The sequence below is a fragment of the Magnolia sinica genome, chromosome 16 (genome assembly GCF_029962835.1).
Source record: "Magnolia sinica isolate HGM2019 chromosome 16, MsV1, whole genome shotgun sequence".
Lineage (NCBI taxonomy): Eukaryota > Viridiplantae > Streptophyta > Magnoliopsida > Magnoliales > Magnoliaceae > Magnolia > Magnolia sinica.
The window spans coordinates 7,573,598-7,595,593 of record NC_080588.1 but is presented as its reverse complement, the minus strand read 5'-3'; the positions used below and the strand labels follow the sequence as shown (position 1 = coordinate 7,595,593).

Below are 21,996 nucleotides of genomic sequence, written 5' to 3'. Positions count from 1 at the left end.
CCAATCAAAGGGCCACAGCCGAGATCAACAAAGAATTCACCTATCACAGAGGACACTGACTTTCCATTTGACTTCCAATCCTCGGATTTTAAGGCTATCAGTTATCAAATGGATAGTCAAGATATAATATCAGTAGCATATGAATTTCACATGCATCCAGCTCACATGTTAACATAGGACATTTGAGCTGTGCATAAGGTAATCCGCACCATGAGAGTTACCAATTAAAAATATCAGGCAGCCCACATCATGCCCAATGGACGGTCCATAACAGGCTCTCTCATGGTCTGATTCATTGTAGATGTGACCTGCTTGATATATGGGCTGGGATGATGATTGTGCTAGGTAATATTCACAGTCAGACACTTGATGCACCGCTCCGACGTCCTGCACAAGACCACGTCCCGGCAGCCAGGATACATGTCAACTTCGAGCAGACATTCCAGTAGACCAATGTTTTCTGAGAAAATTATTATATTTAGGATGCGTTTGGTTGAACCAAATTTCCTGAAATATTATGAAAATTTACAGTTCAAGAAAAAGTGAAACATCACCAAGGTTTGGTATTGATCATGAAATTTCATGATATTTGGTGCAACCAAACACACCCACAACATAATTATTTACCACCAGAGGTTGTATGCATAATGCCGTAGCAGGATTCCAGTGGTTTGACATATAAGGCCCTGATGCGTAAGGCCTTGAACATGTCCGAATGCACTGGCATGTGTATGTAGGACACATGTTTCCATGACCCAGACTATTAGGCCTACCCCAGATCAGGGATGGGGCGACAATCTCCCAGATTGGAAGATCTGAACCCTTCAATATCAGAGCTCGAAGATCTTTCTGGATCACCCGGCAATGGGGCCCACTTGTAAGGAAACTATTCATCTCCTTGTGCATCTGGACCCTATAATTCCTAGTGATGTTTGGAGGAAATACACAGCAGGGATACGGGTAGTGCAGCCTATCAACACAAGCAAAAATGCATGCCAACATGGCACAGGTATGCGCTGAGCATTCATTCTGGTGGGCCACCCTGTTTAGATCTTTTGGCAGAAAAAAATCAGGCTGTTCTGATCCTCACGTGGGCCAGTGAACAAAAGAAAATGAATGGCTAGAAAAAACTTTCTTCACCAACCAATTGCTTTGTACACAGGCCCACCTGAGTGAAACAGACTGATTTTAGGTTGGAAGATCCAAACAATGTTGGCCCACCTGGTCGAGAGCTGGGGGTCTGGCGCATGTGGTCTGTACAGTACAGCCTGCTGGGTCCACATGCGGTTGGGCTCAGCAGACATCAATACTCAGCTGGTTCTTTTTTATCAAATCAAATGCTGCACAGGTCATGACTCCAAACATCAGCTGCTAACAATATCTATGGGTCAGATAAATTAAGAGAAGCATATCTTAGAATACATAACATGTGAAAATCCACAGCAGGAGCAATCTCCTGCCCTTCATCGCTGGGGAACTTGTGCAGGGTCACCAGCAGTAGATCACTCAGAAAAGTTACATTACCGCTGGGTCCCACACATGTCCCGAGGCAATGTAGAAGGCACAAATTTTCTTCTTCTTTTTCTTTTTCTTTTTTTTGAAAGTGAGAAGGAAATAAATACCAATTTTACATAGTTTTGCCTCAGTCAAACCTCTGCTTCTTGGTCAGCAGGTTCTGAGTTTTCTCCCTTCTCAGGCTCATCTTCATCATCTTGGTCGTCTTCCGCCTCATCAGCAATCTTAGTCAGCTCTTCCCGGATCATGGCCTTTAAGGCCGGTTTCCTCGATGTGAGATCGGTGTTGAAACGACGGGCTGAACAAAGAGAGTTCCATCAAGCATACTAAAATATCTCAAATGAAATAGCAGAAAAGAGGGTGTGTTCTGATACAAATAATGTGCACCCTACCACAGTGCAGACTAGCATGGGACATGGCAAGTTCAAAAACATGTCTCGACTATCAAGTTGTCCAGCCCGCTCTCCATGGGCCACCATGATGACCAATTAACACAGATCAAACGGGCCTCAACATCCAAGAAAGGGCCATTTTACTAAGCCATCACCGATTGGATGGTATTTGATTATTTGTCAAAGTACTGCATGAGATGCATAAGCCATCGACTGTTTGATCAGCCAATTGGACATGTGCCAGTTTTTTTTTTTTTTTTTTGAAGGATAATTGGACTTAGTACCATGATTGGACCTTTTCTAAGATGATGTATTTGGAATGTCCATTTTGCCAGTCAAGATCAGATGATTAGGATTGACCCTGTAAGGGTGAGTTTTCTTCATTGACCCATGAAGAGAAGGATGGCACAAATGGCCCCAATCAATAAATATACTGTCCAATGTAACTAATTTCATAGTATCAGTGTAGGCAGGCTGCATGGAGTCGTTCCTCTCTACAACTAGTATCACATGCTTGCGACTTGAAACTAGATGCTTTGGACATGTGCATGGTCCATGATTTGGATTTTCATTCATTCTAGCCAATCCTATCAGGAAATGATGTAAGAAATCATACTAACTGGGCAATCCTAAGTATCCAATCAATAGCATGCGAAACATCCAGATCGAACAGATACAAGTAAAGCCCATGCATCAACTCGAAACATCTATTCTATGGGACCTCCTGCAGATTGCTTATGATTCTAAAGAAATGCTTTGGTCGGACAATGCTAAACCATTCAATCCCTGACTTATCAGATAGATGGTTATAACCAAAATGATCAACATCTGATCATTGTCATTTCTGCATAGTGGCCTGCCCATGGTGTACTGGAATGAATGGACAGTCCAGATAGATTATTAACAGTCCCATATATCCAATGCAACTAGTTACAATACAGCTAGTTGAATAAGATCATTTCCAACAGCAATATCGTCATTGAGATATACACGTACATGGGCCATCAACGAACTCCACATGTTCAGTGCAACTAGTTGCATGGGCTATAAATTCATGTGGGTTTAGAAAAGCTCAATCACTATCAACAGTACATACCAAGTAGCTTGAGAATGTCAGTGAATGTGGCCTGCAAAGCACAGCAGTAAAACACGAAAAAATTAGAAATGCTTTGTTCCAAAGGGATCATTTACACACAGCATTTTGATCCATATGTGCCCCCCCCCCCCCATTTGGTAATGCAATAGGAAAAAGTTCTTTTCTTTTCTTTTTTTACTATCATTATAAAATAGTAGGAAGTTGTACCATTGTGTCAAGCAAAGTGTCAAAGAGGGGTATGTCTACCAAAAGAGGGAGGTAGATTTTCAACAAACTAAATCGAAGCATAGCATACCGTGTTATAGTCGACTTCTTTTAGAATTTCACATGTCGCCTTCCTCAATTCCTCATCACTCAGATCAGATTCTTTCTTGGGTTTACCCTTCCCTTTTGCCACCTCTTTACCTTCAGAACAACGGAAACAGTTTCAGATGATGACCTATCGGGACGAGGTTATCTGCTTTTCATCCAAAGTTTTAAAACTAACATAAGAAATAAAAGGCATAGTATTCTACCTCTGCCAATTTTCTTAGAGAGAAAAATTGCCAGCATCGAATTAGCCAGATTGAGAAGCTAGACTATTATGTTGGTTCCAAGAATTTCTTAAATGGAGCATATCCCAGAATTAGGGTGGCAATCATTGAGCCTAGAGAGATCTCAGACCCAAAGTATGAAATTCCGCAGCATGGGTATAGCCTGTTACAATTGCTAGCCACACCAATAATGCATAGACAGGCCATTCTTAACCATCTAACATCAACTATTGAATTTGGAGTGCTGAAAATTATCTCCCATTTGATGGCCACAAATGGAATGGTTTGAATCATCTGATAAGTATTATGTATGAGAGATGCTCCCGCCATTTGGCCAGTCTAGATTGGCATAAATGTAAACCCTGTGCAAGGTTGATGAGTCACTACTAAGCAATTGATGGTGTTAGCCCAAATTCCCCAGGAGGAATCCATTATAAAGCGAGTAAAAGTAAAAGAGAACTGATCATCTATTACCAGTTGTAAGTGAACTTAAACCTACGAATCATCTTAACAAGCATTTCACCCTTGAAAACATCCAATATTCCCAAGGGTAAAGGCGGAAACAAAGCATAAGAAAAATAGTTTACAGGTAATCAGTTCTCAAAGAGTTATCACGAAGTATTACCTCCTTTTGATTTGGGGGCAGATTTCAATGGAGTGGAGGATTGCTTTGGAGTTTTGTCCTCACTTTTCTTCTTCCTCGAGAAGACTTTTGGACTAGTATTGTTTGTATCATCAGCCTTGGGTACCTTGGAAGAAGATTGTGCTGAGGTTTTTGTGGGTGTTGCAGGAGGGGCTTTCTTGGTTTTAACTTTCCCAGCAGAGCCTCTCTTTGATGTCTTCTTCGAGCTTTGTTTGCCTTTTCCTGAGTCCTCATCATACTCTTCGTCAGATTCATCTTCCTTTTTCTCACTTTCAGAATGCTCAGGAGCTTGATCCTCATCTGCATCAGGCATGCCATTTTCAATCTCTTCATCTTCCTCCTCTTCTTCATCTTCCGTTTCTTCGGTACTCTTTTTCTCTCGCTTAGGAGTGTCCTTGACCTTTCTTTGTTTCTGCCAGAGAAAGAAATAAACGCCAAGTGGGACACACAAACCATGACAAGAAATAAACAATAAACGTAAACAAAGGATTGATGAACCCCTCGGCGAGGCATACAAAAAGCCTTGCAGCCAATGCATCAATTTCTTGTTAACTGATATATAACCCAATTCACGAAGGGAAACACAACTAGTTTCATTTAGTCAAACAAGGCGTTTTCTGTTCACCACCACTTTTGAAATGGCAGTGATTCATCCACCATGCATGTGGCATGCATGAATATCAATCCAGACAATCCAAATTATGGGGCTCGCCACAGATGGAGCACACCCCAAAAATGACACAGATTGAACACCCCGAACTTTGGTAAGTGCTCATCATTGACGGCTCAAAACAAATAGGTCAGCAGTCTAGATGCAACAGGCAAAATAAGATAGTTGATATCATTAACTGATCGGTATGAGTTTTGAGCTATGCTCCATTCACAAGAAAATAATTTGACTGGTCTGAATCTGGATGGCTTTACATGTATACATTTGGAGATTGATGGTGAACCCAGATCGTAGTCTAGCCTATCAAATAATGTCAATACCAAATGAAATACTACATCAAGAGATGGCAAGATATCAACCATTAGTATATCCATCTGAAAGCTTTTAGTAAAACGAGGTAGGATTTACCTTTGCTGAGCGCCTCGCTAGTGTACTTCCAGGGCTTTTTGATGCACTTCTGTTGACTGTCCTCTTACGTTTCTTAGCCGTACTTGACTAGTTCCAAAAAAGAGACATGAATGAACACAAACATAGAAGCGAGAAAATCATCCCTTATAAACGACAGCAGATTTCAAAGGATCTCAGCTATGGCAAACCTGATCTTTTTCTGCAAGCAATATGTCAGTTGTAGCACTAGGGGCCACCAAAAAGTCTAACAGCTTCAATACAAGATCTTCCTGCACATAAATCCAGTATCATTCAGTGTCAATAACTGAAATGACAATGCAATCTAAGCTGAATATTTATATGCAAGTAATAGCAGTAACAAAATCAACCAACCTTCCTTACTGTAGCCTTAGAAATAGGTATATCCAGCATGTCGCAGATATCCACCAATTTATCTTTGACACATTTGTCAAGCCTCTCTTTTATTTTAGCTCTTTGCTTTTCCTGTAAGCAAGTCACAATCTGAAGTATAAAGCTCATGTACACGCATGTGATTTTACCACTCAATGCAGTCATTCCATTAAGTTAAAGATATCAAACAAGAAATTCTAAGGAGGTCGGCACAAAGGCAGATTGAAGAGGAAATTTGTAGTAGTAGCGCACAAGCCAGCATGGAAAATGGATGTGAGATCTGGATTTTTCATCAGGTGCGTCCAACAACTGTGAACATGCCCTGACCAAAATACTAGGGTGGTTTCCACATGTTCAGCCACACATGAATGAGATAAATGGCCAGCTAAAGAAAAGACCACTGTGAATTTCTCTCATCCACGTGTGACCCAAATGATCATTGTGGTAGGCTGATTTGTAGGGCAGGGCATTTTCATGCTGGCTTATACCTGACAAATGAACATGCCAAACTTGTTAGCATTTCTCATGTATAATTAACCATGGATTCAGAAAGATGAGAATGGGCAACATACTTGTGTCCATCTCTTTGATAATGTTGAAAAAACTCAAGTAGACCACACATCCCTTCACTACTAAATGCCTTACCTCGTTCTCATGCCAAACAAAGCCAGAGAACTGGGCGATATTACTTTTGAACTGAGATGCCTGCAAGACATGCATCATTCATCAAGTATCAAATAAACAGAGTCACAAAAGGAGAGATTTTGAGTCATTCCAATATAAAAAAGACAACAGAAAATAATGGTTCTGCTGGGAAAAAAAACACACAAATTGGTCTAACTCTGGCATCTGATAAATTGCTCAGGATGCAACTGTCAGAAACCTAACTCTTGAAATAACTATGAACAATACCTTCCAATATCATTCAAATAAAGGATTGGCCCATTTCAAAACTACACTTGTTGTTTCTCAAAGCACACAGCAGTTCAGTTAATTTTTGCTATAGTTGCACGAAGCATGGAAGAAAGCACCAACAGGTTTGGGTGTGGGAGCAGGGAAGTATCTGCTTAATATGTTAGCAACTTTAAACAGGTAGGAAGCGGAAATTGGAGTACTTGTCCAAAGCATGATATGGAGCAGAAGTGCGTCGGGTAGAGGGTCCCTGCTCAGCTAAGGTTTGCCCGAAAGTAGGGGGAAATGACTAAGCAAATGGGTGCACAAGTGGAGCTAGATGAACCTAAATTGCAGACACCAGAACAATGACTAAAAGCACTCTGTAGAATCTGTCCACAATTATTGCGCAAAATAACATGGGCAAGGAATTACAGTCTACATCAACCTTCCCTAGTTCAGATCAAAATTTCAACAACAGTTACAATTATAACATATTCTGAATTACCTTTCCTCTCCTTCCAAAAATGATCGAGTGAAGCATCTTCACAACATCATCAGTTTTTCTTTTTGATAGCTTGTATGCAACTGAAACAGCAAAAGATGTATGGTTCAGAAAATACACCACAATCCCAGAAATAAACTTATCACTTGTTCTACATGGAAATATGTTCATTCCAAGTAAATATAACTAGAGGATGAGGAAAGCATAGTAATGAAAGGGAAAAACAAAACAAGATACACATGCTTACATAAGGAGAGGAAAATTACAAAAGCTAAGCGTCACCCAGAGTGGCACATGCTAAAGAACAGATTGCCAATAAAAGTTACTCAGCTAGCAGAAGTCATCAAGAAAGTCAATATTAGTCAACATAAGGTGATCATAACATGCTTACAAGTAAATGTTTCTATTTTGTGCTTGAAGAACTAAGCAAAGCATTTAGAATAAAAAGGATATAGAAATAAGCAGTTCTGTATGTGCATATGCAGCCACAAAAGAATGCTCTAACACAGGATATGTGAGATGCTGTCTAAACTCCCACTTCATCTTTAGATCTTACCAGGCCAGCAGACACTTATGGAAGTGTCATAATTTTCTACTGGCTATCTGAGTATTATTTCGCATGTGAATCGCCTTCAATAATGAAGATTTCAAAAAGAAGCTGTGGAAAATCCACAAACCAACCAGAAGTTCTTTGACTTTTGCTTCTCTCAAGTCTAGAGACCTAAAGGTGCAAGAAGGCCAAGCAAGTTATTCAATATTGGTAAGGTGGCCACTCTTATGACCGTTACAATAAGGGCCACAACGGCCACAACGGCCCCTGCAACAACGTTACAGCCCTATAATGGTAAAAAATAAAAATAAAAATAAAAATAAATAGAAAAAAAAGAGAAAAAAAAAAAAAGAGGAAGAAAATGTATCAGACCAATATCGGACCATTACGGCCATTACAGGCCCATTATGGGCTCTCTTTGTTGTTGTTTTTTTTTTTTTCTCAGGACGGGCATTACAGCCCTGTATCACATAATGGAACCACCATTACTGTTACATACAGCTTGTCACAGCGATTATGTAATTGTTCTTGAATACAATGAGGCCACTGCAACTCCAACAAACCGACCAATGTCAGTCAAACCAGATTTACGCATGAGATTCCATTAAATTTGAGTTAAATATCGAACTGGCAGTTATTCCTTTTCTTTATAAAAGAATAATTCCTTTCAACAGAAAGCACAGCATGGATACAGTTAAGGCTCTTCTACAAAATCGGAAAGGAATGCCTAATGAATAAAAATGGTCAATGCCTAGCTAAATAGTCAATTGCTTCAATGGCCTGACAAATAACATGTCATAAAAAGCTTTACTCCTTTATGCAAAGCTGTCATCTCATCCGAAGTATTGAGTCGACCGCACAGGCAAGGCCTCCCTTTGCTAACTCATGTAATAAATGACATTTTGCAGATAATTGGGATATATTTGATAACATTCTGAGAGAGCGCCTCTACTTCATTAGGTCTTTCTAACCAACAGGGCCTGAATGCAAGGGAGACTGACGCATACCTCCCTTCCAATGCTCATCAATCTTGTATTACCAAACAAACTCCAACCAGAATTGAGATTTACTGATCCTACTAGTGCTTTTGTCAATCTCCCCACTATGTCACATAGCCCAAGTGCTTCCCCCAGGCGTAGACCATGCGGCACTCAAAATCCCCTCATGAAGGATTCGACCAATCCCCCAAGTGCAAACACCAACGGGATGTTTGATTTTTCAGTCACTAGTGTAAATACTCGTAAATAGATAATAATTATTTACATCCATAATTTCAGTAGCCTCGCCAATGTGATGTTGATAGGCATGCTTTTTGAACATTTTCAGTCTCCAGACCCAAGGCGAAGAAGGTGAAAAAAGTGGGGCCCACCGTGATGTATGTGACTTATCCACATTGTCCACCCCTTCGGCCAGCTCATTTTAGGGCATGAACTGAAAAATGAGGTAGATCCAAAGCTCGAGTGGACCACACCACAAGAAACAGTGGGGATTGAAGACCTACTGTTGATAATTTGTTGGGGGTCCCAGAAGCTTTGGATCAAGCTGATATTTGTGTTGTCCATTTATCCATGTCTCTGTGACATTATGAACAGTTTAGATGACAAACAAACATCAATGTGGGCCCTATGGATGGAAACAACTTTCCGTGGTGGACGTCTTTAGAACCGTTGTTTCCTGTGGTGTGGTCCAATTGAGCTTCAGATTTGCCTCTTTTATCGCTCATGCCCTAAAATGTCCTAGTGAAACAGATTGACGGCATGGATAAGTCACATATATCACGATGGGGCCCACAAATTTAAGTCAGCCCTTTACTGTTCAATTTTTGAGGAGGAAATACTAATGGCTTACCCTCCCTTGGCAAACAAACGTTACAAATCATAATGACTTGTTTACGTGTATTTACAAAGGGATTTGAAAAATCAAACACCCACCAAGTGTCATGCACCAAACCCCACTGGGATACAAGAGACATGCAAAAGATTTGATTGAATGCTTCTATTGTATTAAACGTCTAAAGCTTACAATTTCTTGAGGATGATTATAAATGAGGACCCCTCCTGCTTATATAGATCTAAGAACTTCTTGCTACTTTACACGGATGTCAAGGATGATGCCATCATCCAACAGCCAAGAATGCTATTCTACACTACTCTATATACAAAACTTCACACCAGAACTCTATAACATTCTAGGTATCTCTATATTACTCTACGCCTCTACCAATCTCTAGAATTCTTTACAATTCTCCCCACAAACTTCTAGCTTACTTTAAGTCTTTAGACACTGTACAAAACCTTTTGTATACAAAATAAATATAAAATGACTAAGTCTCTAATGTAGCCCTATGAGAATGATCGGCCCATGACAGTATCTCCACCTATTGCACCGACGCCTTCAACGACCACCTGAAGGTGATTTCTGACATTGGTTCCTCGAATTGTCACATGTCCGATCCTTGTCACCCTTGACAAGCTACAAGGCTGAAATTGTCCCGACATTGACCTTCTGCTTACGAACCATAGGGTACCATGCGCAGATAACACTTCATCCATGATGCACATCATCCTAAGGAAGGGCATTGGAATTGTCTTCGCCTTGAAAAGGAAATCCATGCCCAATATCATCATAAAGCATCCAATGGAATGGCGGGGCGACTTGCCTTGCCAACCCACCAACCAACGTGTTGCTCTACATCCTTGGACACACCTTGGATCAGTTTGGCTTTCGAGCTAACTGCCTTGATCATGCTTGCATCATTCGCCAGTGTAAGACCCAGTCACTTCACCTCCTCTTATGGGTCACCCCAATGTCCTCCAATGTTCGCATGTTTCCCATCTACATGGATATCCACATTCATCAATTATCAACCAAGTGGCTTGTCCTCCTTTACTAGTTGTCCCTGCAATGCACTCAAGAACCCAATTCTCGACCTCTCATCATCCTCCCAAATTTGACTGAACCTAAGAGCTTCTATGGGTAATCCTTCGCCCAATTATATCACCTTCACAAATGAAGCAAGTCTAGCTACTTTCCTAGCTATTGGGCTTGATACCCATAGCATTGAGGAGTTGCATCAACCCAATGTACGACCCCATGGCCTTCATCCTCCTACTCATCAACTTCGCAACAAGGGCATTGAGCACCTATCTCTTCCGGCACTCCCAAGCCAAATGAGGCCCATTTGCAAATGTAGTTCAGCTCTCATGACTTAGACATGTCCCATTTGTCCTCACCATCCTTCTTGTCCCTAACACCCTTCCCATTTATGTCGCCTAAGAGCTTACTAGTCTCATCCTTGTGGTTCGAGTCATCTTGTTCTCCCCTAACTTTGCCTTGACCGTCTCTTTTAAGCAATCTTAGTCTAGAAGAGTTGGCCCTTGTGAACTCCATTAGACTCTTTGTCGTCGTAATCAAGGTATTCCATAATGGTAACAGTGGCCATAATGGCCACCACCGTTACCTTTACGATACGTGTCGTAACAACTATTACGACCCCCATAACGGCCGTTATGGTCTCTTTTTTTATTATTGAAAGAAAAAACTCAAGAAATATGTCTTTGCCCTGTAACGTTGATTTTTTATTTTTTTTTTTGAAAAACCTATATTTGCCATGTAACAGAGCATTACGGGGCTGTTGCGGCTTTTACAGGGGGCGTAACAGGCTGTTAACGGCGGTTACAGGTCATTTTTTTGTAACGGTTATTGCGACCTTTACAACCCCGTAACATGTAATGGTTGCCATTGTTGCCTTTACGGCACACCATGGTCATAATTGCCAAAGCTAGATCATGTGCACCCCATCTTTGTAGTTCCTGATGCACTGAATGTTGCATATCGTCCAAGAAGTTGAAGAGGAGTTCCTTCTCGAGCATGCCATCAATCGCTAGCAAGAGACTTGAGAATGCCTTGACATACTTGCAAATGGAAACTGTTTCTAGTGTTCTTGAGATCACCAATATTATCAATAATTTTTTGTCAAGATTATCTGTATTGCAGGATAGCGATATAGATAGGGTTAAAATAAAGTTTGCAAGATATCGTAGACACTATTGATAATATCATTGATATTATAGCATGAATCGACGATATAATGAGATATAGGCAAAATCCCTTTACAAAATACATTGTATCATTGATATCATGTGATATTATCGGCGACATTAGCATTAATACCAGCAAAATTCCAAAATATATAATAAAAAATTAAAAAAAAAAAAAAAACAAATTTTCCAAAAAAAGAAAAAAGAAGGGGATCTTTCCTAAGGGTGCTTTAAGTTGGCGCATTATATATGCCGGACTATTGCATTATTTCTTAAAAATTAGTTCATTAGCATCATAGTTATTAAATATTTTGTCCAACGACACATAATTTGGGCCCTTATACAATGGGAACTTATTATGTATAACTCTTTTGTAATATTTTGAGTTCTAAGTGTGTAATCATTATGTATAGCTCTTTTGTAATATTTCGAGTGCTAAGCGTGTAATCATGTGCCATTTAACCTCTCCTAAAGTTTCACTAAAAATTTCCACCATTTTCTTAATGTTTCCCCAAAGGTTCCCTCAAAAAGCAATAAATTCCCCAGTATTTACGAAATTATCGACAACATCAATATGTTTCCATATCCCAAGTCATCGATATTAAATATTTTGAATTCTAAGTGTTTAATCATTATGTATAGCTCTTTTCGAATATTTTGAGTTCTTAGTGTGTAATCATCATGTATAACTCTTTTATAATATTTCGAGTTCTAAGCGTGTAATCATTACGTATAGCTCTTTTGTAATATTTTGAGTTCTAAGCATGTAATCATGTGCCTTTTAACCTCTCCTGAAGTTTCACCGAAAATTTCCACCATTTTCTAAATGTTTCCCCCAAAGATTCCCTCAAAAAGTGATAAATTCCCCCCGTATTTATGAAATTATCAACAATATCAATACATTTCCATCTCCCAAGTCATCGATACATGTAAGTAACAATTACAACACTATGAAGATTGTCCATATGTTTCAACCACTTCGGGTTTCATTGCATCAAATACTCGACATTCTAGGGCTACAAAAGCCTCTTAATTTCCCTCTTGAATACTTGGTATCAGTGATGCATGTGCCTTGCTCTAAATCCTCACTATGCCACCTCCGCCATAAACTTGTTTTCCAGTGAAATACATCGTTGCAATTCACACCTTAGAGCTCTCATCTTCTAATGAGATGGCCTCAAAGTATTGCTCCAACTACCAAAGGAAACTGTCCAACTCCCTAGTGTCCTTCGAGGTATTGAGGTCGTAGGGTCCGATGTTTTGTACCTTTTTTTTGTAACTTTGATAATTTTATTGATTTTAACCTAAGAAATACAAAGCCCCGATCGCAAAAAGGAGGAAATTACAACTCTAACCAACTATTTGAAAAATGAACAATTGGCTTTGTAATCACCCACTCCATTACGGGAAATTTAACCCATCCTAAATACCTCTAACTCTTGCCCCTTCCAATTCCTAAAGCACCAATTGCTCCTTTCTAGCCATAGGAACCAAATACCCGCTAATAAACTCATACACCAAACTTTTTTCCCAACCTTCCCTTTGCCCCCACCATGCCACATCAAAAAGAATTGATCAATAGAGCTCAGCATCACCCATGCCGCTTTGAATAAGTTGAAGCCATCCCACATCCATCTAGCAAACGAACAGTGAATAAAAGGATGGTCCACTGATTCCTAATTCTGAAAACACATGCCTATTTGGTACGTGGGATTAGATGGGATTAGGTGGTATGGAATTGCATTTGGTCCTGTGAAAAGTCCATCTAATGTTTGATAACAAGAGGAAGGATTGGATTAATCCCAATATCACATATTTGAATGCCAATAGTGTATATTGCACGATTTTTTAAGCATGTTTAGCACAGGGGATTAAGATGTATTGCAAGGGATTGAAATGCCTTTTGCAATTAATGCTACTGGCAGTGGATTATCTCCCATGAGATTCATCATATTCCATCCCATGTTTATGTCATTTATCTGGCATAGTATAATGCCTTCTTTTGATTCCATACCATATTTGGAAAAATATGGAATTGTAATCAACGGACCACATTTCACAACTGATCTCGGTCACACATACGCATATGCAAATTGAATATCACATGTAAAGGGCACATATGGATAGATGACATGGATAAAAACACGTGCATCAATGTGGAGCCCACAATTGTAGTGGATTTTGAAATCCACCAGAAATCCTGCGGTATACACCATTAGTATTGGAATATGTGATATCATGATTAATCCAATCCTTCCTCTTGTTATCAAACACCGGATGGACTTTTTACGAGACTAAATGCAACTCCATACCACCTAATCTCATCTAAGCCCACGTACCAAACTGGCACTTGGTGAATTTAAAAATCCACAACTGTGGGCCCCATGTTAATATGCGTGTTTTATCCACATCATCAATCCATGTGTGCACTTAACACGTGACATTCAAACTACATATGAATACATGTGACCGAGATCAGTTGTGAAATGTAGTCAATTGATTACAATTCCACATTTTTCCAAACGTGGTATGAAATCAAAAAAAGGCATTACACCATGCAAGGTAGATGACACAAACACGAGATGGAATATGATGAATCTCATAAAATGGGAGACAATCCACTGCCAGTAACATTAATTGCAAAAAAACATTTCAATCCCTTGCAATACATCTTAATCTCATGCGCTAAATAGGCCCTAAACAAACATTCGGGAGAATTATATGATCTTACTAAGGTTGTTGACAGTAAGAACCTTCTTTCAACCCACTAGCTAAGCTAGCGCAACTACCTTTGGAGGGGCACCATATCGTTATACGAAAACCGTCAGGTTAATCCCTTCACAACATCTTCCCTACTTAACATCTTGTAGAAGGATTTCACTAAGAATTTTTCGAACTCATCTTTTAACCAGATTAGTGAATCTGACTCAGAAGTCACTAGATACACTTTAGATAGCAACTCCAATAGGCTTGCAAGTTCTTCAATCTCTTCCTCCTACGATATCGCGAAACCCAAAATACATCTATTTGCCCTCAAATCTAATTCCAACACGATCCCCGCTAAACGTGGGAATGCTTCGCTCAATTTTTGCTCCCCAACCATATATCCTCCCAAAATCTAATGTTCGTATCATCGCCCAAAGAGAACCCTACACCTTTCGAAACTTTACTTTTTTTTACCAACGCCACCGATTTCCATAGATACAATGTTCTTATCATCACCCAAAAGAGAACACTACACCTTTAATCTCGATACCTCTTCCTCACTCTAGAAGCCAAGAAGAAACCATTTGTATATCCATTGACCAAGAGTGAGAATTTTGCAGAATTAACACAAGCCCGGATATAAGACTATCATTTTTTTCCTACGCCCTATCCTATTAAGCATTTAATCCAAGAAATCCCAATCTACATTATCATAAGCGTTTTCTACATCTAGTTTAAATAAAACCCATTTCAATCCTTTCCAATTGCATGAGGCGATACATTCTTAAGCCTCCAATGCCCCATCCACTATCTGCCTCCCTTCCACAAAGGTCCCTTGTCTTATGAAAATAACTCCTCCGATAACCGCACAAAATCTAGATGCTAATACTTCTGTTAAAATTTTGTATGGACCTCCCAAGAGACTAATAGGTCTAAAATCTCTACGACATTTAACACCTTTTTTTTTGGATTAATGCAATAAATGTGGCCCCTAACTCCGATGTATCGTACATTCTTTGCACCTCCCATGGCAATATTCCCATTAACCATAGCTCCCCTCCACATGACCCAATCACCCCTCATTTCCTCAACCTGCTCCATCATGGTGAGGTCACTACCACTGTAGCTTGGAACATCGCCCTCTCTCAATATTGTGTCATCATCGTGTTTATAACCCCCAACATTTCACCCTAAGTTCCTCTAACCCACTATCAAGGTCCACAACATCATTGCCCATCACTTCATACTCCAACCCACTGTCGAGGTCCACAACGTCATTGCTCATCACTTCATCAACCAGCCCATGAAAAACTCCACCTACACAAGTCCTGCCTCCACATCATAGAACCTCTCCCTCCTTGGCTCATTGGAACTACCTCGTTCCCATATGCTTATTGTTGATCACTTTCAATGCCACTGCTTCTGTCTTATCCCAAAAGCTTTACAAACCCTTCATAACTTTGCAGTGATAACACTTGTCTTGTCCTAAGAGCTTCCCCAAGCATATAGACCTTGCAACACTTGATTGACAATCCCATCGTAAATGAGTTGGCCTATCCCATAACTGCAAACACCAAGTGTTGTACACCAAACTCCACTAGAATGCAAGAGAGACACGAGATGTGTAAGAATACTTTTATTGCACTCAAGCTCTCAAACTTACAATTTCTTAAGGATGATTACAAATGAGGACCCCTCTTATAGACATAAGAACCTTCTAGCTACTTTACATGGAAAGCTGCGATGATTGCAAGTGGTGATCATTTAACAACCAAGAACAGTCTAGAAACCTTCTAAACTATTCTACACTAGTATCTCTAAAAGATTTTACGAGAGAACTCTCTAACATTCTAAAGATCTCTACATTACTCCCTTCTGAAATTCTACCGTTCTCTAGCATTCTCTACAATTCTCTAGATAATTCCAGCCTATTCTAGAAGTACTACGTAATATGTACAAAGCCTCGTCTCCAAAATAAGCATAAAATTGCCAAGTCCCTGATTTGGTCATGAAAAATACCTTATTACGAGGACCTCCCTAACCTGTTTTTAATTTTTTTTTGAGTCATGGTGCTAACACTCCACATCTCCTTCTAGCCAAAGCACATAACATCACATTGCCAAATAATCCACATCATATGTGAAAAAACATTCAGTTCTCTCCATCCAAATTCCCCACCAAAATGACATATGGAAGGGTTAGACCTAGCTTGGCAGCCGGGCTATCAACCCAAGACCCACCTAAGTCAACTCAACATGGTCAATCACAAGGTTTCAGTGTAATCCTGTTTGTCCAGCTTTTGTGCAATAAGCTGTTTGATGGTCATCAAAGGACTAGTTCAACTCATTCGGGTGAGCATGCAACCATCTTTTTCCAATTTTCCTCATGTATTTTCTTTTGAAAAATAGACAAATGTCATGTTCTTCACCTGTCTAATCAACACACCAAGTTTCAAGTCAACCCAACCCATTAACTTAACAAACTACGTGCTTGAACTTTATTATTATTTTTTTAAAAGGCTAGGCCGACCTAGGTAGGGTTGTCAATGCATTTGGGTTGTTTTTGGCTTACAGCCACACCATTTTTTTTTTTCTCAAGACTGCCCCGTGCGACCAATATATTTTCAATATATCTTGCACATCGAAACCCCATCACTCCCTGCTAACATGGCCCAAGGCTTAACAAGAGTCTTCATTTTCTCAGCTAATTTAAGGAAGGGAGCACATCATCTCCAAAAAATTGTATCATTTCCCTCCTTCAAGACAGACTGGCGAAAGGAAGCATAATCCACTGCACCTGTCCTCTCTAGCTCCAAAAGAGACACCAAAGTGACCCTCCGATAGATGTTCCACCTATGCTAGGAACAGCCAACTAAAGTCATAGAGATTGATCATAATGAAATGAATGAAAATGTGATTGATCATCTCCTCTTCTCTTGATCTTCCTACTTCAGAAATTATTCCACTAAGGATCTTGTCCGCCACTGCCCAACAAGGAGCTCCCACCCTAGGAGGTAGGGCTATCACTCATACCTACACTAATCAAGTCCAGGTCTCATCAGCTCCAGGTCATTTCGGATCCAGGTATCGTTTTTTAGGACCTGGACCTAATTGGAGTTCAGGTACCTGTCAAGTCTTTGGACCTAAGTGCCAAGTCCAATTCGGCGTGGGTCTAGCTCAAATGAGAGCATTTACATTGTCGACACACCCAATATAAACCACACACATGTGCCACTTTGACACATGCATGGCATGTAAACTAACTCCCCTACATGAGTGTGGTTTAGTAAACATCATTCCAATGCTAGAATAATTCATCACAATGCCATCATCTAACCCTTATCCCAATTAATTGGAGTCAACTACATGAATATTTCCATTCCACTATCAATGGTCGGACGAACGCCCTAGCATGAGTTTGGAATGTTATATTGTTTGGATACATGATGGAAGTTATGGCATAAGTTTGACACAAATACCAACCTGACACAACCCTCCTTTATTTGAGCTTGGGACCGGCAATGAGAGCACAAAACTCCTGCAGGCGCGATGTAATTGACTATAACATAGGTTGATTACAATCAAGCACCATCTAATAGTCCAATACCCACATTGATTACAATATGGTCTTTATACAATATTACTATAAAAACTAGCAGGACCCGACTTGACTTGACCCGACCAAATTTAACTGGGTCCAAGTTAGTGGACCCAATCCAAACCTGATTAGCCCCAAAACAGTGAGACTTAAACACAACCCAATTTCTTTAAGGGTCCAAAAAAATTGGAGCTGGGCCCATTAAAATCAGGTAGGGTCAATCGGTTACCCGCAGGTTTGGGTACCTATTGAGGGTAGGGTATCCAACACCTTAGTACAAGAAATCCATCTTATCATGGGTCAAAAAGGCATATTGATACCTTCCGAGAGCCTGCTTGGAACTATATGGGAGAAGTTGAGGAAGCATAGCAGGAATTTAAGCAAGAAGGGAGCTATGGAACCCTTGTAATACTTTCATTGCATTCCACCAAGATGAAATCTTCTCGGAACCAAACCCCCTCCCATCTCACCATACTTCCTGTAAATGACTTGCCTCTATAGACGCTCAAGTTCCTCCCCATACGTTCACCACTATTTCCCAAAAATCCCAATCTCTTTTCATCATTCTCCCTATGCCAATGCCCCCATCATTCTTTGATTTTTGCATTTCTTTCCAAGCCATTGTCATCTAAGCCTAATCCCAATTAATGGGGGGAAGCTAACTTCTTTGCAGATTAGAAGGTGACAATTATGCTCAGCCTGCTCCTTGACCTTTTCAAAGAAAGTTTCTCTCAACACTTTCCGCCTTTCTAATAATTGCCAAACAAGGTATTCCAAAATGGTTAAATGAGACCATTACGTAATGGTAATCGCGGTGACCATTACGCATTACGGGTCATAATGGCCATTGCATAAAAATTGGCCCGTAACAGTCCGTTATGGGGCCGAAATGGGTATTTTCAGGAAGGAAAAAAAAAAAAGGAATACCTTGCTGCCAAAGGCATCTAGAAAACGGAAATATAATAGCCCAAAGATTTGAGAGACCTGAAGATTTGGAAAGGCATTAGATTTAACCATAAACTTTTGCACCTTGAAGCTTGAATCATATCAGAAGATTAATGAGGTGATCACTCCAACAACCATATACCATCATAGTTGGAGAATACCAGTTACATGTACTACATGGTCAATAGACACTTCTAGAACAAAGTGAATATCCACATCAAATGAAAATCATACTTCAACAGCAGCATGCTAAAAAGTAGGAAAGATTATGGTCCAAATCCATGTATTCTTCTTGTGTGGCTAAACTATTGAAAACAGCATTTTTTATTCATAAACATAAGATGCAACAGTCTTCTCAATTTCCAGCCAAAGAGAGTTCCCATTCAACATCTTTCATTTTTTTCACCTCTCCTACTTATCCTACAAATTGTTTTAACATTTCAAGTAATTGCTAATATGCAATATTCCACATAAGATTATTCCAACACAATCTGTTACACAGCTTTACAAGAAAAAAGAAGAAAGGCACATTTTCCGACCATTGACTACATCATCATTCAAGGAAAGCATGAAAACTTTTATGTTAGTTCCACCCCAAGAACAATGGCTGAATTAACATACTAAAAGCAGTTGGTCCATTTCCGAAATGGAAAAAGAATGTTGATCGCTCTGCATAAAACCATTCAACCACCATAGCAACTCAGCCAGGGCAAGATAACAAGATACAACTCACAGAAATAGGCAAGGCCTAAATATCAAATAATTGCAAATAAGAAACGCAATGCGTAAAATGCGCAATTGCCAACAAATTCTTGACACATATAGTACTAAAACTCAGAAGAAGAAAACTAGACAAAGAAAGAGAAGATGAGGACCATACCATTGGGTATATCTTTCAGTGGAGTACCCGGCCCCTGCAATTTTCCAAGGTAAAAAGATGGGGAAAGAAAATACATCAGCGACATGGTCAAGCATAATTCAACATGAGTAAAATAGAAACTGAAGACACCATGAGCAGAGACCAGCTAGACAGACCACCTTTTCAATGAGGAACTCCTTAACTGCTTCCTTCTCAATCATAGCCACCAACCTCTCAACCGATTTCCGCTCCCGCACAGGTCGATCGATCAAGGAGGAAGCCACTGGAGTAACTGACTCTTTCACCTTTTTCTCACCCACCTCCCTTTTCTTCTTCACTTCATCTTTCTCCCCAGCATTCTGCCCCCTCCGACGTTTCTTTGCCGCTTTATCTTTTTTACTCTCTTCAGCCTTCTCCTCAACCTCTTTATTCTCCTTCTCTACTTTCTTGTCAGTTTCTTCCTCCATTTCCACTCCTTCAGCCACTCCTTCCTCTTCTATTCTTATCTCCTTCCCTTCCTTCACATCACTTTCTTTCACATTTTTCTTGTCTGCTTCGCGTTTCTTCATCTCCCCTTTTTTCTCCTCACTAACAACCTCCTTTTTCTTCGCCTTACCTCTCTGCCCTCTCTGTGTTCTCTGCCCCCTCCGACTCTTCAACACTTTCTCCTCCTTGCTCTCTTCAGCCTTCTCATCAGTCTTCTCCTCTTCCTTCAGGCCATCTTCTCCTTCTTCCATTTTCAGACCTTCCTCACCATCTCCTTCTACTTTCTTGTCATCTTCTTCCTCGGCCTTCACATCCTCAGATTTCTTCTCCTCTTCTTTTGCTTCTCCTTCAACTTCTCCAATTCCATTTCTCTCCTCTTTCTTCTCAACAACAATTCCGCTCGTACCCTCATGCGGGTCTGGCCCATTATCCAGTGGCTCATCTGTGGCTTCCGACGCCACCTCCGGCTCAACCATGTTGATTCAACGCATCTGCTCCAGACATTCACGCCATAGAAGCAAAAGTTCAGATCTTTTATCAGAACTATAGATGACGAAAGCAACAATCAAAATAACAAAAGAAAATGGCATTTTGAGAATAAAAAGAACCTGAAGAAATAGAGAAAAAAAAATGGAATCTTGGAGCGGAAAACTGCAAGAATCAAACAGTGAAGATGGTATTCCAAAAACTAAAAAGGAAATCAGAAGAAGTTAATGAAAAAACAGCATTTTGGAGCAGAAAAATGAGAGAAACTCCGCAGAGAATCGCCGCAGAAAAACTAACAAAATAATTTTTTTTAGAGATATTAAGAAAATAAAAATAAAAATGGCAACTCGAAAGGCGGGCAGAAACTGCAAGCCCAAGAAAACTCTTTGACTGCTTCAATTCAACGCTTCTCCTCTAAAGCATCCATTCAAAGAAAAAAAAAAATGGAATAATGGAATTTCAAGTCACAAAATTGGGATCAAGGCAAAAAGTCATTTTTAACCAAAAACGAACAGAAATCGCTGCAAAAACAAGCCTTCCAAATTTTAGACGGAAAAAAAAAAGGAGACAATTAAAATAAATAAATAGTTTCTGGAAATGACGATTTTTTAGGCTGAGGAAAGCAAAACATACTATAAAATTCGTATGAAAATCCACAAAATCCAAATGAAATGAAAACAACAACAACTTCAAGCTCTTGAAATCGATGAAATTCGAATAGAAATCCAAACGCGACGGAAATCCATCTGCAATTTCAAAACCCTAGGCCCAAAAATCGAATTTCCACCATTAATGCAACTCGAAGTACCGAAAAAAAAAAACGAAAAATTCAGGAAAAATGAGAGACATTAAGGAAAAAATCGACTTACAGAAGGATATGAGCTTGAAACGAATCGAATCCAAGAAATCTCCGCAGAAATTCCTCGCTCGCTCTCTCTCTCTCTCTCACTGACTGAAAAAATTGGAAAAGAGGGCTCTTTTTCCCTCCTCGAACACAGAAAGGATACAGTCAAGGAATCGAGAAAAAAATGATATAGTGAACTAACGTGTATGAAAAGCTTTCCGTGCACCTAACTGTATTTGGACTCATTCGTGTCTACGTAGCCTATCTGAACCGTCCATTATGTTCATTTAAATCTTTATAGGCTGTATTTCAAAATTTATATTGATTGGATAATCCAAACCATATATTAAATCATGTACAAAAATTGTATGGCTAATATTTATTATAGAAGATACGTCCGGACTCCAAAGATTAAGATCTTCTGATTGCTGTTATTATCG

The 21,996-nt window shown here is 39.8% G+C and overlaps 1 protein-coding gene across 2 annotated transcripts; it reads right to left on the bottom strand.

The window, feature by feature from the left end:
• Positions 1–1,364: 1,364 nt before the first annotated feature.
• Positions 1,365–21,740, bottom strand: LOC131229779 (DEK domain-containing chromatin-associated protein 4-like). 2 transcript variants are annotated; one of them, XM_058225793.1, is made up of 12 exons: positions 21,582–21,740; positions 19,920–20,717; positions 19,762–19,795; positions 7,047–7,126; positions 6,293–6,352; positions 5,630–5,740; positions 5,446–5,526; positions 5,258–5,344; positions 4,162–4,591; positions 3,299–3,408; positions 3,004–3,034; positions 1,365–1,813 (listed from the first exon to the last, which is right to left on the bottom strand). In XM_058225793.1, exons 2-12 carry the CDS (start codon positions 20,700–20,702, stop codon positions 1,647–1,649), a joined length of 1,974 nt encoding a protein of 657 aa, XP_058081776.1. In that variant the 5' UTR covers positions 20,703–20,717; positions 21,582–21,740; the 3' UTR covers positions 1,365–1,646. The 2 variants fall into 2 exon arrangements, with proteins under 2 accessions (XP_058081776.1, XP_058081777.1); XM_058225794.1 differs by lacking the exon at positions 3,004–3,034.
• Between the last annotated feature and the right edge of the window lie 256 nt (positions 21,741–21,996).